The following is a 21,414-nucleotide window of genomic DNA, read 5'->3' on the forward strand; positions in this document are numbered from 1 at the left end:
TGTTGGGGCTCCTGTGTGGCGCCGCGGCGGGGGGCGGCCGGCGGCGGGCGGCCAGCCTGGGGGAGATGCTGCGGGAGGTGGAGGCGCTCATGGAGGACACGCAGCACAAGCTGCGCAACGCGGTGCAGGAGGTGAGGGGGCGGCGGGAGTGTGTATGTGTGTGTGTGAGGGGAGGGACACCCGGCGGGGCGGGAGGCCCCTTCTCCCCTCACAGTCCCTGAGGCCGCACCTGCGGGCAGCGCCGTCGTCCGTTCCTGTCAGCCGCCGCCTCTCCGTGTCCCCCGGGAGGGACCGAGCCCACGCCTGCGACGAAGGAATCCGGCGGCTGGCCCTGCCCAAGGGGGGGGAGGGAGTTGAGGAACCGCTGCCCCGGGCAGGGGAGAGCGGGAAAATCCCTTCAGCTCGGTGTCCCCCGCCCGCCGCGGCCGCCCTCCTCAGGCGGGGAGGCGGGACGGTGCGGGGGGTCCCGGCGCTGCTCTCTCCTCTGCCTCAGCCGCTATTTCTGCTCGCCGTCGGGCTGGCCCGCCCCGCTTCTCCCATCGGGGCCACCTGCGCATCCCCGCGGCTCGGGGTTCGCCGTCTGTCTCTGTCTGTCTGTCTGTGTGGTAGCGCCGGGGGCCGCCTCAGGAGACCATCCTCTTGCAGCAGTGCAGGCAGGTTGTGAGGTAAAAATGCAAGCAAATGGTCCGTGGAATCCTCCAGTGAGAAAATAACAGTGCGTGGCAAGGGGAGGAGTGAAGAGAAGACTTATTTTATTGTCTTAGTGTGATCTGAGACACAGGAGGTTACCCCGGCCCGGGATTCACAGGTGTAGGGCAGTCCTGAAAACCCTGTGGAGAAGCAGCTCCCTTCCATGTCTAGATCCCACATTCCTTGCCCAGAATCACACAGTACCTGTTTCCAAGCCAAGAACTGAGTCCAGACCCTGAGTCCCTGTCTCCTGTCGCTGTCAAGGACCTTATTCCTCCATTCCCCTTACTTCTGCGCTTTTTCACCCTTCGTTTTAAGAATCTTCCTTCAAAGTTCTCTTTTCCTCTCATTCAAAAACACAGAGTCTGATAAAACCTTTTACTGACAACCCACTGGGGAAACAGACCTTTGTTTACTTTAACTAGATAGTTTCTGAACTTTTACTGTCATCTGGACAGTTGCTGAAATCTACCTCCTTCATCCACTTCATTTAGACTGCAAACCCACTGAGACAAGCCATTTTTTGGAAATATTCTTTACAGTGCTGAAAATCTACTTAGTTATAAATAAGGAAGTGATCAAAATTTCTGCCTGTTTTACTCTTCCTGGAATCATTTCTGGATTGAGGAATGGTCTGTATCCAGCACAAAATGTGGATTATCTGAGCTGTGTCTTAGCAGATACACTTAGCTTTACACTAAAAAGATTTACAGCTGTCATTTAAAATAAAAAAAAAAGGATGCACAGGAAACAGAAATTCTGACTTGGGGAAAAAAAAAAGCTGTTGTTCAGCCTGGATGAACTTGTGGCCTCCTAGCTCTGGTAACAGCAGTTGCGAATAACAAAGTGACACAATTTATTCCGAGTTTGTGTTGTTTACAAGACTCATGCCCTTTTGCTGAGCATACTCTGCTGATTCAGGGAACGCTCCTTCTCTGCGTTGAGTCTTCATCTGGCAAACAAAGAACTGAAAGAGAGAATGAGATTCTGGGTGTGTTGCACCCTAGATCTATAGGACTGCTTCTGTTAACGTCAAGGGGCTTTGGCTACCTCTCTGTCCTGCCAAAATATTTTCTCTTTGGCAGATGGGGAAGCCTGTCTTAAGTGTGTAGTGGTTTTCTGGGGGAAATAGAGAGCCGGGCTCTTGACCTGCATCAGCCTGTGCAGATACCAAATTGTCACTAGCCTTCATGCCCTTTTTCCTCTCAGAGACTAACTTTGGCTTAAACAGTCCAGAGCTCAAGGGTTTAGCTCGCCACTGCTTTTCTAGTCCATTAAAAGTTCTTGCAGCGGTCACCGTCTGAGTGAATGTTCCCATACAGCATCTAACAGCATCTCATGATTAACCCGGGTGTTACTGAGGGCTGCACAAGAAGCGTTGTGTTCTCCTTTGTGTACTTTTTGCTAATTTTCAGTTGGTTTATTTAAATTTTGCAGATGGAAGCTGAAGAGGAAGGGGCAAAAAAACTGTCAGAAGTAAACTTTGAAAATTTACCTCCCAACTACCATAATGAGTCCAATACAGAAACCAGAATTGGTAACAAGACTGTTCAGACTCATCAAGAAATTGACAAGGTATGAGCAAACACGTATAGCAAGCTGCTCCTTCTTACACAACCTTTTCTTCAAAAATAAAAAACATTTTGCACATTTTGGGGAGAAATAAGATAATTTGGAGCATAAACTTTCCTGATGGTAATTACTTGGTGGTTTTATTGTATCTTATTTGCTTGTCTAATGACTGTGTAAGGGCACACGTCATAAAAGGTTAATGTGAAATAATAATTTATTTTTAAAACTGCTTGCTAAAAATAGAACACAGGTACAACTATTGCATGCGTCATAAAGGAATTACCATCTCCTGTTCAGTTAGCTTTATTACAGTGACATTTTAAACAGATACAGAGGTAGCCTTGTCATCTACTTTCCCCCCTCAGATTAAGATTTTATACAAATGGCAGCAAAATGGGGAAAAAAAAGACGAGGTGGGTGTGGGTTAATTATTGCAGAATGTAAGACTGAGGCTAACAAAGGACTAATAAAAAATGTAGTTTGATATTTTGTTCTTTTGTTGTATCAGGTTACAGATAACAAAACTGGATCAACAGTTTTTTCTGAGACAGTTATTACATCTATAAAAGATGGAGAAAACAAAAGAAATCATGTAAGTGAATACATTTTTTCCTTTTGAATATTAAACAAGTATTTTGGTCTCACGACTCAGAAAAACATGATATAGTTCACCTAGTGAAATTTCTGAATGCTTTAAAACACACAAAGCCATTAGGGGTAAGCAGTCAAAAATGTTGGGTTTTTTAATTAAGATGCTTCTATTAATATATAATATATTAATATTATTAGTAAAATAAATACTATTCATTATATCTATTGTAATACTGTATTTCAAATTATATTTTATTATGAATTGAAAGCAGAATTTCAGTGTTGCAATTAACTAAGGTGCTTGATCTGAGTATTCAATTTGTCTGTCAAATGTAAATATTGTACTGAAATAGCAAAGATAGTTACACAGCCTTTTCCAGTGAGCATGAATAAACCCTTGGTATAACAGTGCTTAATGTATGTCCTCTCTGTGCTTTTGGATTTCATAAAAAAATTGCTTTATGGACTTCTAACAGACTTCTAACACTAGAAAATAAACCCCAAATTGTCTGTCGTGAGGATTCTGTGGAACAATATATGCTTTTCAGTTATGCTTTTCAGCCTAACCCAGTAATGGACAACTGGTTGTGAAATGTCACTGTGGGGAAGGGGAGAGAGGCAGGACAATAGATCCCACCTCCTCTCAGAAAATACGGTTGTATAGGGATTCCCAAAAGTGTTTCAAAGTTCAAGAATATTCTTTACTTGAGTCTTGCAAACACAGGTACCTTTGCTAAACCTCAGCAGTTCCATGAGAAATTCAGCATGTACCACTACTTAGAACAACTGTTAGGATTTCTTCGGTTACAGCCTTACCGAAACGGACTTTTTGATGCTTTTACTAAGACAGGACTTTCCAGTGTTTCCTCTGCTGACTAATAGTTTGTGGTTTAGTTTAGCTTAACATGCCCTGACTTTTTTTAGAGTAACTTTCTTCAAGTTCTCTCACAGAAGCAGCTCTTTAACTATTTTATAAAACTTAAAAAAACCCAAAAATCATGGTGGTCACTCTTAATGGACATAAAACGTGAAATTAGTGCATCTTTTGTGCTATAAAACTCTTAACTAAGTTTTCTCTCTTTCAGCTCATATTTTTATAGTGCTATTAAAGTTTGAGAATGGCAACTAGCAAAATGAAGTTGCTTGTGTATGCCATACACATCTTTTTTCTTTACTGTTTTGCAAAGCACATAGATTAAGTGGTAAGTCAAGGTACAAAATAAATTGCAACTGTTCTAACCTACAGATTGGTTTTATACAAAGTGTTAACATATTCCACAATGCTTTTTAATAACATGATGTGTGTAATGAAGGCAATCCAAATGTTTTTTTTTCAAGCAAATATGATCATGATCTTCAAACCCAATGTACAAAGGCAAACCTTTCAACCTTCTTAGCACTGGGACACAACACTGGTGTTTTTTCATAATGTATTTGGCTTGCTTGTGGTGTCTAATCATTCTTCACAGCTGTAAAAAATATTTCTAGGATAGCTTTCTCCAGTGATCATACAATGTTCCTTGTAAGCTTCATATATCAAGTGACATTATCTGCATTTTCCTTATGGGAAGGTTGCCTCACCAAGAAAATGCTGTATCCAGAACCAATACCACTATTAGTCTTCCAGCTGAAGAATTTGAGGGCTGAATACAAATTTTTGTCAAACTTCATGGTGGCAGTATTTATTCAGTTATGAAGTAAACAAAATCAGAACTGATCACATTAACTCCTAATCATTTAGGGGCGCTTTCTTCATCAACATCCTGACTGTGGCAGCTGCTGAAACAAAACTACATTTGTTAATGTTTATTTCCCCTCTCACACTTATTTTGAACTTTCAGCATGCCCATGGTACAAACACCTTATTTAGAGGTTGCCAAGTTAGAGAAAAAGCTAAATGGGAAAAGCAACCAACAGATGTATTTGGTTGTTATTTAAGGAGGGTGGGCAAAACCATGCATATATTAATTTGACTAAGGAAAGCCTAACAGAAGTAAATCTGAAAATAGTTGAAAACTTTAAATGTTAAGGGGGAATATGAATTTCTTAGGGTACTACAAAGGTGAAGAATTATTGTAGGAGTAATGGCATGAGATTGAGAATTGGAAAATTTAAGTTGTGGCAAGAAAATCATGCTGCCAAGGGGAAATGTACTAAGTGGAAGAAAAATTTGGTCCCAGTTGAAAAGCAGTATTGCTTAGATCTGTAAACTTAAAACAAAAGTATTCGGAAAATGAGTTGCAGAAAAGTGTTGCGCTGGCCCATTAGGTCAATTTTATATACATAAATTTTCATAGTTGAAATGTCATGTGACATTGTGGAATGTCCCAACCACTTTCTAGGCTGTGGGCTTCCCAGACCACTGGATGATAGAAGAGTAATTCTGCTTCTTATTTTAAATGTTAGCAGCAAAGTAATACATGTATTACTTCGTCTTGTATTTTCCAGGCAGTTTAAAATGGAAACCTTTTGAAATCTTTGTGGAGATTATCTCAGTGAGCTGCTAAATACAGTTAGTATATGCTGCTCTGTAATATACATCCGTAATACCCATTAGTGATTCATCCTGCTGTGTAGTATAGTGCAACAAGAGGTTTGTACAATTGTAGCTGTAAGTATTGACAGTTATTTGAAAAGGGCAATACTGACACTTTGTTCTGGGGATGGAGAATTTGGTAGCAGAGGCTGTAGGGAGCTAGCCAGTGAGAACAGGACCTCTGTTCTGGTGGCTACTCCCATAGCCTTCAGATTGGTGCCTCTTTAGAAGAGCATTTTTGGTTTTATTTTCAGTTTGCCAAGTAAAAGAAATAGGCAGTAGTTATCACACAAGCTTAACTTCTATGCTTGTAGAGAAACCGAATACTGAAAGAGTTAAAGATTCCCACAGCTCCTGCTCTTCAGGTACAAAATTGGGTGGTAAATACAAGAATTCATCAAACACCTCAGCAAACTACCTGCTTTGCAATGTGAACTATGTAACTGGAACCCTACGACCCTCAGTTTGTATTTATTCTCTGAGCTGAGTTCAAAGCCGCTGAAATCACTGAAAGTTTTTCCAGTGAAGTTTTTGGGCTTTGAGACATGACACAAAGGCCTCCACAGGTGGGCAAAGATGTGTCTTGCGATGGTTCTGTGTTGTAATAGTAAATCCACTTACTGGCTGGAATGAATTTGGCAATGGGGAAGCAGCTTCATGGAAAATAGGTTGTGTCTGCTTTTAAATCACAGTGCCTGTGCCACCCCTATGTCCTCCTGCAGGAAAGCCTCCATAGGTGGGCAAAGATGTGTCTTGTGATGGGTCTGTGTTGTAATAGTAAATCCACATACTGGCTGGAATGAATTTGGCAATGCAAAATGGGTTGTGTCTGCTTTTAAATCACTGTGCCTGTGCCACCCCTATGTCCTCCTGCAGAAAGGTAAAAATACCCACACATATATAGTGCATATAAATGCACATAAGTATATACACCTACATACAGTGCTGATATACTATTTCAGAAACATAAGGCATAATCTTCCCCACGCACACGCTTTTCCCTCTCAGACAATATTTCTTCTTGGCTTTGCATCACAAAAGTATTCTCTTTAGACTCACTTGACGGTATTTTGGTGGCCAGAAGACTCTGAGTATTTTAAGTCTCCAGAAGAGGAACTGGGCTGCTTGCCATTCCTGGCAATGCAATCCAGTTCTTCAGAGGTGCTGCGTTATTTGGAGGCGCCATTTGCATTCCCAGACTAACATTCAGTTTCTCAGATGTCAGTGAGGACTGACAGTCACCAGCGGAGATGTCAGGCTTTGATCCAACAGTCTTGTATCTTTAAAGAGGCCAAATACAGGCAAGAGGTAGCTGGATGTGCACATTTTAATGTAATGTCTGTGCAGGGTTTTACAACCACTTGCTCCTGGGTTTGAGGCCCAAATATTCTATAATTTACTTCTTTGGGGAACGTTAGTTAGCTTGAAAATTAATAGAGTAATTTCAGTAGTAAGCTCAAGTGTAGAACACAGGTGAATGTTTTCTGGCTTGTTGACTAGTCCTATTTCAGTTGTGATACATTAGCCTAATGAATGAAAAGCATCAAAAATAAAAGGAAGCAATAGTAACAGCACTCTTTATTACCATATGAAAATGAATATGTTTTCTGGCTTGTTGACTAGTCCTGTTTCAGTTGTGGTACATTAGCCTAATGAATGAAAAGCATCAAAAATAAAAGGAAGCAAAATTGGTGCTGGTAAGGTTTGCTGCACAAAGATCAGATGCATTTCTTCTCAGTTGCATTCAGAGTAGCATTTTATGGAAGCTCGCTCTTCTAGTTCAAAGCTGGCTTACTGAAGATGGTTTTTTATTGTCTGTATTAATTTGATAAGTAAAAATAACAACAGCTTCTCTTTAGCAAGGTTTTGGAGTTTTTTTCCAAACTTCCATAGAACTGCATCTGGTTGATTTCAATTCTCTTTCAAAAAAGAGATTTCTAAAGATGCTAGTGTCTAGGCAGGGTGTACCAGGGAGCTGGAAGAGGATCATGCATTTCTCATTTGACTTTGGCACTATATAAAGTTTTTCTTTCTTTTGTCTGTTCTTGATGGTAGAGACTCTTGAGGGCTTGACCGTGCCTTCTCGTTAGTTACACAGTACAGGTCTAAGTTTCTTTGTGGGGGAGTAAGGAGAGGTGCCTTCAGTGTGATTCTGTGCAAGGTGCTTCCTCTTTCTTTGTGAAGGTGGGTGTGTGTGCCTGTTTGCACACATCTGTTTGGCTCCCACCTTCTGTAAATACAGCAGCGGGTTAGGAAGTCATTTCAAACACTCTTCAGGTCCTTAGGAGAGAGGCCCCAGGATACCAGGCCTTTATTTCCATGGTTAGGGACTGCTGTTTGCACCCCTGCAGCTCTGGGCAGGGAGAACTGTATCGCTCTGAAACTGCTTTTACAAGCTGATTTGGCAGGTTCTGGACGTGGCTGTCAGTCAGGTCACTGGTTTATTTGTAGAGATAGAATGGATAGCATCCCCATTATAATGGCTTTATTTAAAGCATTTTTCAGGCTTTATCTTTAGTCTCATAGTAAAAAGAAAGAAAATAGTAGTAGAACTAAACATTAGCCCCTGGGGTTCTATTTCCCCCTTTTCTAGAGAAAAATCTGTTTTAAATGGCTAAGCTGTAACACTTCATAACCAAGCTTCCACTTCTCTGCAGATATCCAAAGCTGCTAAAGTAATTGCTTGATTCCTATTTGAGCAACTTTTATATGATTTCACTAAGAACGTTCTCAGCCACATACACTGGAGTTGCTCTCTTTGCTCTTTCATACTGCTCCAGGGAGAGGAGTTCCTGCCAGTGCTGAAGAGAAAAAGAGCTTTAAAAACGTAGAAGGAAGCATTAACGGAATGGAAATTGCAATTTTTCCATCAGCAACACTGCAGGAGAGCAGCTGATGGCAGAAATTTGAACATGCAGCATCTTGGTGTTGACTTCTACTCCCTTTGGCATGCTGGTGTCTCAGGGTAGACACTTGTTTTGGGCACCCCAGTCCTATGTTTGTTTCCAATTTTTTTGTTCCATTTTTCACAGAGTTTTTAGGCCCTGATGACTTGCATTTAACAACCTTAAACCCTCAATAGACATGCTAAGTGCATTCCTGGGTTGAAATCCTGATCTCTGTCTAGCCAAAAATCCCATTATATCTAAATCCGGTATGTTTTGTATACTACATCATTTTATTCATTAGCACTCTTAGTTTGCTTTTTTGTGAACTGTCCAGCCTGCTCTGTTGACGTAAGTTATGACATGAATCATGTCTTGACTAGTACAGTTCTTTTCAAAACACCCAACCCCTTTGGTAGTTCTTAGTGCAGGAGCAGATAGGGCAAATGGTCCTTCCTAGCTAATGCTGCAGGAGAGACATAAGAGATTGGAATGAACTGCATCATGGTTTCTCTAGTCTATATGCTATGCAGTAACTTGAATAGATTATTACAGTTACAATGTAAGCAAAAGCTTTTGGAAAAAAAAAATAATGCATGAATAGCTTACAATGGCAGTCAGGTACAAAAGTGAACCATAGTTTCACTAGGCCTTTGTAAGCTGAATACCTCCATGTTATTGCACTCTCTTTTGCAAATTCAACTAGCTTACAATGGTAGTCAGGTAAAAAAGTGAACCATAGTTTCGCTGGCCCTTTGTAAGCTGAATACCTGCATGTTATTGCACTCTCTTTTGCAAATTCAATTAATACTTGTTAAATAGTACACCTCAAGCGTCTGCGAGTCATAGCTTACGTTTTAGAACAAAACACATCTTGGAGGCTAGGTCCCCAATCCACCTAAATTCTTGCAGGAAAACGAATAGACTCTTTTTTTTTTATTATTTTTTTATCTTATCATGCATGAAAAACTACTGCTTTTCACTAGCAAATCTACCCTTAGTTCTTTCAGTCTCTTGCACAACCTCCCCGAGGCAGTGTGGTGTGTGTTTGGCCTTTTGGATGTTTTAAGTTTGCTAACCTGTCTGATGGTAGCAATCTGCTCACAGCCTAGGCTTACTCTGTTGGAGAAGACACGGAGTGGCCGTACAAAATGGAGCTAGGCCTTCAGCTTTTTGAGCCCCGTGAGCCAAAGAATATTCTGATAGTGATCCTGAGAAGCCTGAATACCTGTGTCTTCTTTTGAAAGAAGCAAGTCATGCCATGACTTGTTTTAGAGAGCCAGGGCTCTTCAGTCTGACTGAGTTCAGACATTCTGAAAGTTTTACTGAACCCCCCCTTTTTTTTTCCCTTTTCAGTTTCAGTCCTTGCAGTGTAGAATATGAAGCTGAGGGGAAGGTACAAATAACTTGTCAGGACAAGTAGCTTGTGTTTGTTAGAATAGAAAATGAGGTGGGTAAGGGTGCCAAGGGAAAGAGGATGTAACCAAAGATGAGAAAAACTTTGTAATTAATATTTTGAATTGCTCTTATTGATCTGTAATACTTCTAGGTTATGAATCTTGTTGTAGAGAAGAGACATCCCTTTCTTGTATGAAAGGTGTGATGGAGTGTTTGCATACCCCTGAGTATTCATATCTAACTCCATAAGCAGCAAATGCTTCTTAGTGATGCAAAAGCTGGTAAGAGATTTAATTTAGCTCATGGATGATAGGATGGCCTTATTGTCAATCACAGTGTGCCTCTTAAGACCAAAGCTTTTACTGGTCATCTGATGTTCACTGGACTGTAGCCAGAAAAATCTGAATATTAGCCTCAATGAATGGAAAGACCTGACATGAGGTGTTTGAAGAACATGTGTTGCCTCTGATCCTCCAAGAAAGAAGGTGAGAAATGTTTGTAATTGCCAGCTGAGGTGTGTGTCATACGGCTCAGTGTCCACATCTTTATTTACTGAACTTAGTCCATTCTGAGTTGGCTTGTTTTCTCAGAGAGAATGCTGTGTAGAAAGTCACAGACCCAGAATGGATAGTGCATAAGATGGAACATAAGATGGATTTGTAATACTATAGTGCTGTGGTGGCCATGATGTGGAGAAAAGCGAGAGCGCAGTTTCCATGGACTCAAATACCATCCTTGGTGACTTTGAACAAAGAAGGAGGTGTAAACAGCTGCTAGACCTTATCAGAGCAAAGAGAGGGAAGGTGCCTTTTGCTGGGAGGGGAGGCAAACCAGGCAGGTGTTTGGGCTGAAAACACAACAACCAAAGGTCAGAGAACACAGATCATTATTACATTTTTTTTATGTCTTAAATGGTGGCTTGGATTTACAGGCAAAGAACTGACGCAACAGCGAAGGGGTTACTCCAAATTAAAGGTATGAAATCCTCCTCTGGTTCCTACCAGTGGGAGTCTGAAGTAATTTAGATAACTTTAGTAAATTTACTTTGCTACTAATGAAAAAACAAAATTAAAAGAGTGACTAGGATTTCTTTCATAATTCCTATTAGTCTAGCTTAGTCTAAGATTTTTTTTTTCCTCTCAAATTAGGCAAACAAAACTGTGTAGTACTAATTGATATTCCAAAAGTATCCCAAAAGTATTCCAAAAGTAACATTCTTCAGGAGTAATTCAGGTCTATGCCAATGTTTAGAACGATTTTAAAATTTACAAGATCTTTATGTGCTATGATGTATTTCTATTCCAGTTAAACTCCAAAGAAAATGAATATTTTCATACAAAATGAAGCTGGCTGAAGAAGTGCCTCACCCATTTTGTCTATCTGGACTGTTACTCTTTGAGTAACTAAGTATTGAAGGGAGAAAGACTTTCTTGGAATAAATTTCTCCTCACCAAAAATAAGCTATTACTGTAACGCAATCCCTGTGCCTAGAATTGATTCAATGTTCTAGGTGATTGTTTTAGTAAAATCACAACCAGTACGTTTATCTCCAGAAGGCCACAAAACAGACTTTGTTTCAGAGAGTCAATGCCCACCCACTGCTTCATCAATGTCCATCTGAGAGCCAAGCACCACTTCTGAAGCTTACAGCATTCTTGTTGGTTGTGGAGATAAATTCTGAAGCTTTTCATCTGTGGGGAGGTGTGCGCCATGTTCAGTTACCTGCTTCTTCCTTGTTTGAGGGAACCTTGTTGGTTCAGCTCTTTGGCAAACAAGGCGTGGTGAGGGAGTAATGTAGATCAAAGAGCAGCTGTTTACCTTTTCCCTGGTTTTAGTTCAGTCTTCTCACACATAACATGCTGAATTTAGGGAACCACGGCTGTCCAAACGTCTTTTACAGATCATGTCCAGGTTGAAGGGAGATAATAGGACAAAGCATGAATGCTTTTACTTTCTGCCTCTACTAGATCTACCTATTTATCCTAAGAGAAGTTAAATGGTTTTTTATCTTCTCTGTAAGGTAAATGTTTTTTTGTCTTCTCACAGTCAGGAGAATGAATCTTGTGATTAAATGGTTTTTTTTAATCTTCTCTGTAAGGTAAATGTTTTTTATCTTCTCACAGTCAGGAGAATGAATCTTGTGTATGGGCTAGTGATAATTCTGTGATCTACTGATGTCTGTTAAGTGGATCATAGCATGGACTGTCTTTAGACAGCAGGGTGTGTTTCCTGCGGTCAGACCCCTGTAGCAAAATTAATCACATGATGGGAAAAGCTTTAAGGCAAAAGAGTCATTCTTTCCACTGGTTTTGGTTACATGATTTAATCCATTGGCTCCAGCAGCTACTTATTTGAGGCTTTAGCTGAAACAATGTTATTTAATGAAGCAGTGAGCTTTAGCTATGGTACTAGATGCCAAGCCATAAATGTTTTATCTTTTTATTTTTTTTATTTACATCTTTGACAATCTTAGAATGATAGAGGTACAAAGGATACAGATGAATGGAGTAAATCTGCAGCTGGTTTACATTTGTAGTGTTATATGTAAGGTGGCAGGATGGTACCAATTCACCGTGACTGGGAGATTGGCCCTGTAACACGTAGTTCCATATATGATGAGCCTAAGGCTTCTCTTAACTTTTTTCCTGGAGGTGTAGATTCATCAAAATCAGTAGAATGACACTGGTTTTACACCAGGGAGTAGGCAGAGATCTGTGATTTCTTGGCCTTCTGTGCAGTTGTTTATGGTCAGGAAGACATGTGAGATGCAACTAATCCAGTTCAGTGGTGTTTTGTATGACTATTTACCAAGGTAAACCATGGAAACTGAAGGAAAGTGGTGAATTGAACTCTGTTTCTGTTTAGTTTTGTTTCTGTTTAGTTCTGTTTCATCAAATATTTGGCAAATGTGGAAAAAAAAAAGCACTGCAGAATGGTGGCTTCAAATGTATTCCCTTGAGAAATGCATTTCTGTGTCAGCTGAGTAAGTCTCACTTTGTCCTTCCTCCCATCTGATTCAAAACCAGCATTTTGGTATCTTTTGTGGTGTGTCTGCCTGACGTTTTGAGGGACTGAGTGGCTTTGATAGTTAACACTGAGGAATGCCAGACCAGTGAATGCATAAGCTGTCAAATCAGGGTTGTTCACCAGTGCATCTTATAGAGAGAACCTCCCTCCAATTTATCTACCTGTCCCAATTCTTACCTTAATAACAAGTCCACTTCTCCCTTCCAATTAGTAATATGTCATAATGTAGCATAATTGCTAAAAATATATACAGGGTGGGGTGGGAGTTTCAGATTTGTTTACTTCTTTTTCTGTCTGGAAATGACTGAGCCTGTTCTGGGAATTTACATCACATGAAGAATCCCTCAAACTTGGTACCTTAGGAAGTCCACTCATCCCATGGGGTGGAAGAAGCATCTTACACACACAGAGAGGCTGATGTCATGGTGTCAGGCAAAGGGGAACCTTAGTGGTCTTTCTCTGTCCAAAATATTTCATATATATCATCGAAAGAAAGTTTTGGTCCCCTAGTAGGTGTTTTGTCGTAAATGTCATACATGGTAAAAATCTGTAATACATTCACGTTCTTATGTCCTTTTTGGAAGGACATAAAGAGAATGCTGAAGACCCTTTTCCATTTCTTCTTCAATGGAGTTTCTTTAGGAAACGAAATGAATATTTATGAATAGTCATTGTCTCAAGTTGTTGATATCCTCTAGACACATGATTTTAGACTGAGAATTTAATTAAGGAAAAAAAAAGGCTCTATTAAAATCCCAGCAAATGCCTCAAAGAAGGGGTCTGGAAGAAGCCTCAAAAAGTAAACCTCTACCACCCAGATGCCTTCTCCATCCTTAGGGAGACATACATCTCATGTTCTCAAAATCCTCAAGTGCTGGAGATGATTTATTCCAATGCTTTTCTGTGCTCACACTAACGTCTCTATTGCTGGAATTTAAGCACCACCTTCTTCCATCTACAGCTTATGGAAAATAAATTATTCCCTTTCCTCTAGAGTAACAGCAGTCTCCCACCCTGGCAACTCTGCTGTAGATAGAATTTGTTCTAGATTAATTCTTACCCATGTATTTCTGTTCTAGTATTATTATCTTTGGCTGACACCTTAAACACAGTAAATAAGTCTGTTGAAACTGTAAGCTACCAAAAAAAGAGTATCATATAAGAAGAAAGCACATAAGATTCAGGGTTTGAAGTAGGTTCTGTGAGGGACAGGGCACAGGTTGGTGTCTAACTCTCAGTGTGCTACTCTTAATTTAGTGATTAAGATTAGCAAGCAGCTATTAAGTACAGAAATCTTGTTTTCAACCGCTTTTCTTTTTGCACAGCTGTTTCACATCCTTGCTGTGTACAACTACTCTGGGTTGTTTTGCTTTCATAAATTTTCAAAATTTACATAGTTTGGTAGTGAATCATGGAAACTTTGTAATCACCAATTGTAGAGAGAAGAGACGCCTGCTTTAAAATTCAGCCCCTGGGCACACCATTACAGGAAAGCTGTATCTTTATATGATTGCTCACTACTTAGAAATAATTTTGAGATTTGTAACACAGTTTTACAGTGTTTCCGTAACTGTTACTGTATCTCAAGACATTTAGAATAAAACTCAAGATCTTTTAGACCACAGGGTAGATGCATTTCTCTATTAAGACAATTAATTGCAAAATAATTACGTAAACTTTGTTTATAAACACGCATCAGTATTTTGACCTCATTTGATAATCTCATACTGTGTGAAAAAGCCTTTTTTAACATGGAGCAATTAAACATGGAGCACGTGGCTATTGGTTTTGGGTCTCAGGTTCTCCAACTTCAGAATATTCCTTCTCTGTCTAATTATGGATATAGAAGATTATAGAGTCCCTGTGTATTTAAAAAAAAAGAAAAAAGGACAGAGTACAATACCAGGTTTCCAGAAGGCCTAAGGGAAGATTTTGTTGTCAGAATTTCTGCCATCCTGCTTCCTCTCCAGTACACCTGACAAACAGGAGAAAAGAAGAGAAATATATATATATATATAATATATATAACCAGTCCTGTCTGCTCTAGGGCAAATATGTGGGATGAGATGAAACTTCTGCTGTTGCAGAAAGTCACTTCCCTATAAATATATTTGTGTGAGTATGTGTGTATATATATAGTACCTTATATATATATATGGCTGTATACATATATATATATGTGTGTGTATATATATACATCTACACAGATCTTTGCTCCTGTCTTGGTTGGGTAGCTCTTAGTTTCCAGACTAAATGACTTACCTGTCAGATCATAATTTGTGGGGTTTTTCTACCAAATTTGAACAGTTCTTCTAGTGTGTGTGCTCTGATGCCATTGCAGATGATATTTGTGTGCATATATATACATCTACACAGACCTTTGCTCCTGTCTTGGTTGGGTAGCTCTTAGTTTCCAGACTAAATTACTTACCTGTCAGATTATAATTTGTGGGGTTTTTTCTACCAAATTTGAACAGTTCTTCTAGTGCGTGTGCTCTGATACCATTGCAGATGAGATTGAAGTTAGTACTTTGCTCTGTGTTTCTTACTCAGCATCATTTGCAGAGGCTGTGCTCTTGCCAGGACCAGATAATTACATTGCTTCCTGAGAAAAAGAGGGAGAGAGGGAAGAAAATAAAGTGATTGCTTCCAAAGAGTGACCTGCCATGAAATTATTACATGACATAGAGAGATTATTACCATGCATGAACAGAACATGATCTGATAGAGCATCTAGGCATCATTTTTCTCATTATCCTGAAGTATTCGTCAGGTACCTTTTTTTTTTTTTTTTTTTTTTTTTTTTTTTTTTTTAGTCTGCTCTAGGGCAAATATGTGGGATGAGATGAAACTTCTGCTGTTGCAGAAAGTCACTTCCCTATAAATATATTTGTGTGAGTGTGTGTGTATATATATAGTACCCTATATATATATATATATGGCTGTATACATATATATATATGTGTGTGTATATATATACATCTACACAGATCTTTGCTCCTGTCTTGGTTGGGTAGCTCTTAGTTTCCAGACTAAATGACTTACCTGTCAGATCATAATTTGTGGGGTTTTTCTACCAAATTTGAACAGTTCTTCTAGTGTGTGTGCTCTGATGCCATTGCAGATGAGATTGAAGTTAGTACTTTGCTCTGTGTTTCTTACTCAGCATCATTTGCAGAGGCTGTGCTCTTGCCAGGACCAGATAATTACATTGCTTCCTGAGAAAAAGAGGGAGAGAGGGAAGAAAATAAAGTGATTGCTTCCAAAGAGTGACCTGCCATGAAATTATTACATGACATAGAGAGATTATTACCATGCATGAACAGAACATGATCTGATAGAGCATCTAGGCATCATTTTTCTCATTATCCTGAAGTATTCGTCAGGTACCTTTTTTTTTTTTTTTTTTTTTTTTTTTTTTTTTTTTTGCTTTTGTGTGTAGTTTCTTCTTTCATTGAAATCTCAGTTCCTTGAAGCTGTGGATAAAATGACATTTTATGCCTCTGGGCCATCTTCAGTTATGTCATGTAGACACACTTGCATTCATTCATATTGCATCACGTGCAGAGCCAGAAATGAAGTTTTCCCACTTAAAATGTTTCTGTTTTCTTGACAGGGGAAAAGGAAATGGGTGAGATATTAGTTCTACGGAGAAGTTCAAGACAAAACTGAGGGAGTCATTTGTGTTTTCTTATTTATTAGTTTTGAGCTCAGAAGTCACATTCCTGTTGACCAGCCACGCAAATAGCTGTCCTTCCCACATCGCACTGGGATGTGACTAATACCATAGTTTGCAACTCACATGTCTGCTCATTTTAATATGTCTTTTTTTAACAGTAGTCCTTATTTTTATGAGTGCTATGTACTTGGCAGGGCAACAGTAAGACATTTGCTCCGCTGGAAAGCATTACAGAGGTTTTGAGGTATTTCAAGGCAAATTAATTCATATCTCATTAAAGACAAGTGCATTATGTGCCCTGTCTAGACAACTAAGAGATTAGGAGCTGGAATGCTACTGCAATTCAAACTATGGGAGTAGTTTCCATAAAACAATATTCCATTCTATGCAACTCTGCCCTATTTCTAAAACATGTAGTACATGTAGAACATAAAACAGTTTTTATGGGTTTTTTTCTGTACTACTCAGCAGTTTTTGCCATCTGCTGCAGTAATGGAGACTGGCCCTCTGTGAAATGACTTGTAGAAATTAAAACAAAAACTAGAAGGGGATATATAAACACAGAAGTAAACATTAACTCTGAAAGTTGCTAATGCTAAGAAGTGTCTGTTTCAGCCTGCACAAGGGATTTTGCTGGAGCACTTCAGCTATGGCTGAAATTATTGTTGTCTCACACATAGAGTTGGGTGAGCTCAGGAACTGTTTGAGAAGGATCTGCAGCTACCATTTATGGAGGTTAACACTGAGTTTTAGTTGAGTTACGGGTTTTGGAAAATGGAATTTCCTTCCATCAGGAACTTTTAAGAAACATGTAAAGGGGCTTTTTATTCAGAGAAGCTTTTGAAGCGTAGTTGTCTCAGTGAACTCCAAGAGAGGCCCCCGAGCATTTCCAAGGTCATTACTAAAAATCATTTTCTAATTGTTGCACCAACAGTTTTTGTAGCATTGCTTGCTATGTTGTGTACCTGCTGGCAAAAGTTTCTTACCTCTCTGAAACCAGTGAATTTTGTTTTGAAAGTCAGATGGTACCAGAATACAGTTGAGCATATTTTCTATTCTATGCTTAGGGTGTTAATTAGGAACGAAGGGGAAAAAGAGCAAAGCAGAATAAGCATGATTGCAGTACGTTCTGTATGACCAGCAAAACATGAGTATTAAAAATACTGCCATAGTGAGGTTCAGAAACCAGATGAACATTGCAGATGAAAGTGGATTAACTCTGGCCTTGTTATCCTTATCCTTGAGACACTTACCCTTCGTGTGTTCTACAGGCAGAGGCTAATGTGGTCCACACCACGCCTGGCCACGCTCCACCAGTCAAGTACAGTCTGCCAAAATAGCCCATAGCACCTTCTAGGACAAAGGCATGGTGTTGGCTGGAGCGTGAAGATTGTCCTATCATGTTGAAAGAAGACTTTTTTCTTCTGTGCCTTTCTATGTCTATGTAAACATTCAGCCCGAAGGAAAGTGCTCTGGTCAAAACCTGTTACCCCAGTTTTGACCCGTCTCTCTCTCAGGCATCTCCTTCAGTTTCCTGCTAGTTGTGGTGCTACCATACCTCATTGTCACTAACATCACTCACTCTTTTATTTTCAAGTGTGGAGACCAACCATTCTTTGGGAATTTTATTCTCAAGTGTGGAGACCAACCATTCTTTGGGAAAATAAATGATGACTTGGCATAATCTGCCAAAGACAGGAAAACTGAGGTTTCTTTCAGCAGCAGTTTTAGCAGTCTTATAATATGGGGAACCTTTTCCATGAGTTTCAGTATTTTGTTGTTGGTTTTTTTTTTCCCCCCCTGTTGGTTTTGGAACAGATCCTGGCCCCCAAATTGCTTTCAGGTGTTGCAGGATATCCATTGCAGAGCACAATATTATAATAAAAGCCCACAGGATGCCGAGTATGTACTTAGAGGTACACAGCGTGCCCTTCTCCATCCTGGCCTGTTGTTTATGGGTCCTAGTATGCCCGTTAATAAATAGGCAGTCCTGCTTTCACTCTGCTCTATTCTTTAGCACTTTTTGACAGCATATTCCTTTGCTGCTGTGTTAAATGAACTGGTAAAACATCGTAAAGGATTTCAGGGAGATATACACTATTATAAAAGTGTAGGTAATTCTGTCTTTATTCTGTCTGCTCAACTTGTATGCTCTGCTGCATGTCAGAAGCCAGCACCCCCTCTCCTCAGTTTACAAGGTCACTCCTACAAAGACAAAATATTCTGAGAAATAACTTAGCTTGCAGTATTTCAGAAAAAAATGGATTGTTCAGAATCTATTGCAGCAGATGTTTGGGTTTGGTCCTTGTCCAGCAACTGCTGTGTCTCAAGGTAGTCTGATTAGAAAAGTCTGCTGCCTGATTACATAGGTTATAAAAAATAAAATTTAAAAAAAAAAATAAAGTTACACATCTGTATCTGTAAGCATTACTGAGTTCTGCATTGACCATAGATTATAATATCTAGGAAGCTGGTTTGGAATGTGGCACAAAATTTCACAGAGAGCATATGAAAGCAAGCTTTTTGCATGCCAGGAAAGAAAACCGTGAAGGGACTTTTTCCCCCAACTGAGAACCCTCATAAAACTGAAAGTCTGAACTGGTGGGACACAATTCAATAGGAAGGAAAAAAAGAAGTTTTTTGGTGGGGGACTCATTAGTGCAGGAGAAAGCAGGGACTGGAGAACTGCAATTTTGGTGTTAGGTGGTTTTAGAGCTAGAGAGAGAGTTACTCCATGAGCTTAAAAACGATTATGGCAAGATTTCTCCTCTGTGGGGAGGGACAATTGGAAAAACTGACTACACTGAGACCTGGCTGTTTGCCCGAAAGTGGATGGAACAGGAATGAAATGGTATAGTTTATTCTGGGTATGGTTTATACAGAGGGATTCAGGAAGAAGTTGGCAAGGCTACAGACAGAAAATTGGCTAGAAGGAGCATGGCTGCCGAAGAGAAGTGGCTAACGGAACCACAAAACCTCAGACATACTATAGAACATTTGGATTTTGACCCACACAAAAGCAAACAAGCAGAACACACACCGTACTGGTATAACGAAGCGGCAAAAATGCGATAATTTATAGCAGCCTGGAGCTGGTGAAACTAATGTATTAACATAGCTGACATCACTGCTTCTTAATTATAAACATATAACCTGAATATCATATCATTGACTTGAAGAGAATCAGGCCCTAGATTGTGTTTGGCTTCCCTTCTATGTTCTGGGTAATCAAACTGGGGGAAAACATCTCAGGTGGCCAAAATGGGTAAATTGGAGGAGGCATTGTACTCACGCAGAGCAGCCTTGTCTCACACAGAAGCTTCTGTAAGGTTGAATCTGGAGAAGATCTGAAGTCAGTGTAGCTGCTTCACAGTGTAATCTTCCTCTTTCCGTGATTATAGTCATTTAAGAGCTTCACTTACAATTCTTGCTGAGTTAATTGTCAGTCCAGCTGCAACACGAAACTCAGCTGGGATGGGGCAGAAGAAGTCAGCAGTTTGGGGAGTAATGATCTAAAAAAGTAGAAATGGAAAATTAAAAGCTTAGTGGAAACTTTCAATACAGGTTGCACAGATGACAGTTCATCTACTCCAGCAAGTGAGATTAATATCTGCCAAAGAGCGGTCAAGTGGTTTTTTTAGAGAATTCAGAGGGTTTTGTATAATTCCTATTTCTTTTATTTTTTCTTTTTTTCTTTTTTTTTTTAATTGACTAATAGATAGCATCAACCTTATGATGGTACAAAAGACACACACACACACACACACTTACTCTCTGTATTATCCTCACAGCCATACCTGGGAAGAATTTGAGTTGTTTGTACCTTCACAGCGTGTGTGAAAGGTGAGCCATCTCTACCACAGCGCTTGTGGCACCTCTGGGTGAAGGAACTTCAGTCTGAGTCTGTGATTCAGGTGGGAACCCAGGTGTCCCTCTCACCTGAGCATTTTTTTTCAGGCCATGAAATTATTCCAGATCTGAAAAGCTAAACATGCTCAACCACCTTGCGTGCTGGAGGCCTCCTTCAGTGTCTGAGCTGGGTAGCAAAGGCTGATGCATTATGGAACTGTGGGGTTTTTTTCTCCTAGGATGTATGTGGCTCTTCAGTCCTTGTCAATCTTAAATGAGTGCTCAGACTTGTCTGCTGAATGCTCGTATGCAGCACACAAAAGGGGGAGAGGAAACACTGAGTTTGTTATGTGCATTCCAAAAGCACGCGATGTGGAAATCACGTTCTTCAGCAGACTAGGATGTTACTAAATGTAAATTAACTCCATCGACAGCAGGGAGATGCCAGAGGAATGATGTCAGCTGAGAATCTGCTCCTGCCTATTTTTGCTATATTCAAATTTAATTAAAGTCAGGACGTACAATTTACAAGTGTGGGTATTTAGACACGTGCAGCTGTAAGTTAGCAGGTGACGGGCTGTGATGATAGGTAAAGAGAGGCCTGCCATCAGCCAGGAAAAGGGAACCAAATGGTGTATGACATCTGCTGCTGCCCAGAAGTACTGGCTTTAAGGTAGTGCTGCTGTTACCATAAAGTCCCAGGAATGTTTAGCATTACCAGTGCTGTGGAAAGAAGCACTGTGTTTTTCAGTGTAGAAGCTGTTGCTGACAGAAACACTCAGGCACCACCAAGATGCTGATGTTTGCCTGAGAAGAACTGGTCTGCCCCTTGAAAAGGGGAGCAGAGGAGCCGTTTAAGGAAAAAGGAAACACATTTTCCTCCTCTTTGAGGGCTGCCCTTGCTGGCTTAGGGAAGCCAGCCCTGCTGTGGAGTTTCTGAGGTCAGCACTAATGTTGCTGGGGAAGAGGAGGGAGGACAGCATAAAGCTACCTGGCCTGGGATCAAGAAAGCTATCGCAGAATGGTCTCCCACAGAGCATAAAGATACTCTTGGCTGCTGCTGTAGCGTAACCTCCTTCCTCAAGTCTTGCCCCCTGTCAGAAAAACAGCCAATAAATAATGAATCACAGTTGTACTCTAGTACAAGTAGAATAGATTTAATACAAATGTCTTCAGCCCGCCCCCCC

General features: G+C 40.1%; 1 protein-coding gene across 1 annotated transcript in view; it reads left to right on the forward strand.

Moving 5' to 3' along the window:
* Positions 1-6: 6 nt before the first annotated feature.
* The window catches only part of DKK3 (dickkopf WNT signaling pathway inhibitor 3), a gene marked incomplete at its 3' end in the record, with an annotated part of 23,856 nt that continues 2,448 nt past the window's right edge, over positions 7-21,414 (forward strand). The window contains exons 1-3 of the mRNA XM_014952555.1: positions 7-131; positions 2,128-2,265; positions 2,771-2,854. Coding sequence (XP_014808041.1) covers positions 66-131; positions 2,128-2,265; positions 2,771-2,854 — 288 coding nt within the window. The remainder of the gene's footprint in view (positions 132-2,127; positions 2,266-2,770; positions 2,855-21,414) is intronic.

Source organism: Calidris pugnax, unplaced genomic scaffold (assembly GCF_001431845.1).
Source record: "Calidris pugnax isolate Ruff unplaced genomic scaffold, ASM143184v1 scaffold248, whole genome shotgun sequence".
NCBI lineage: Eukaryota > Metazoa > Chordata > Aves > Charadriiformes > Scolopacidae > Calidris > Calidris pugnax.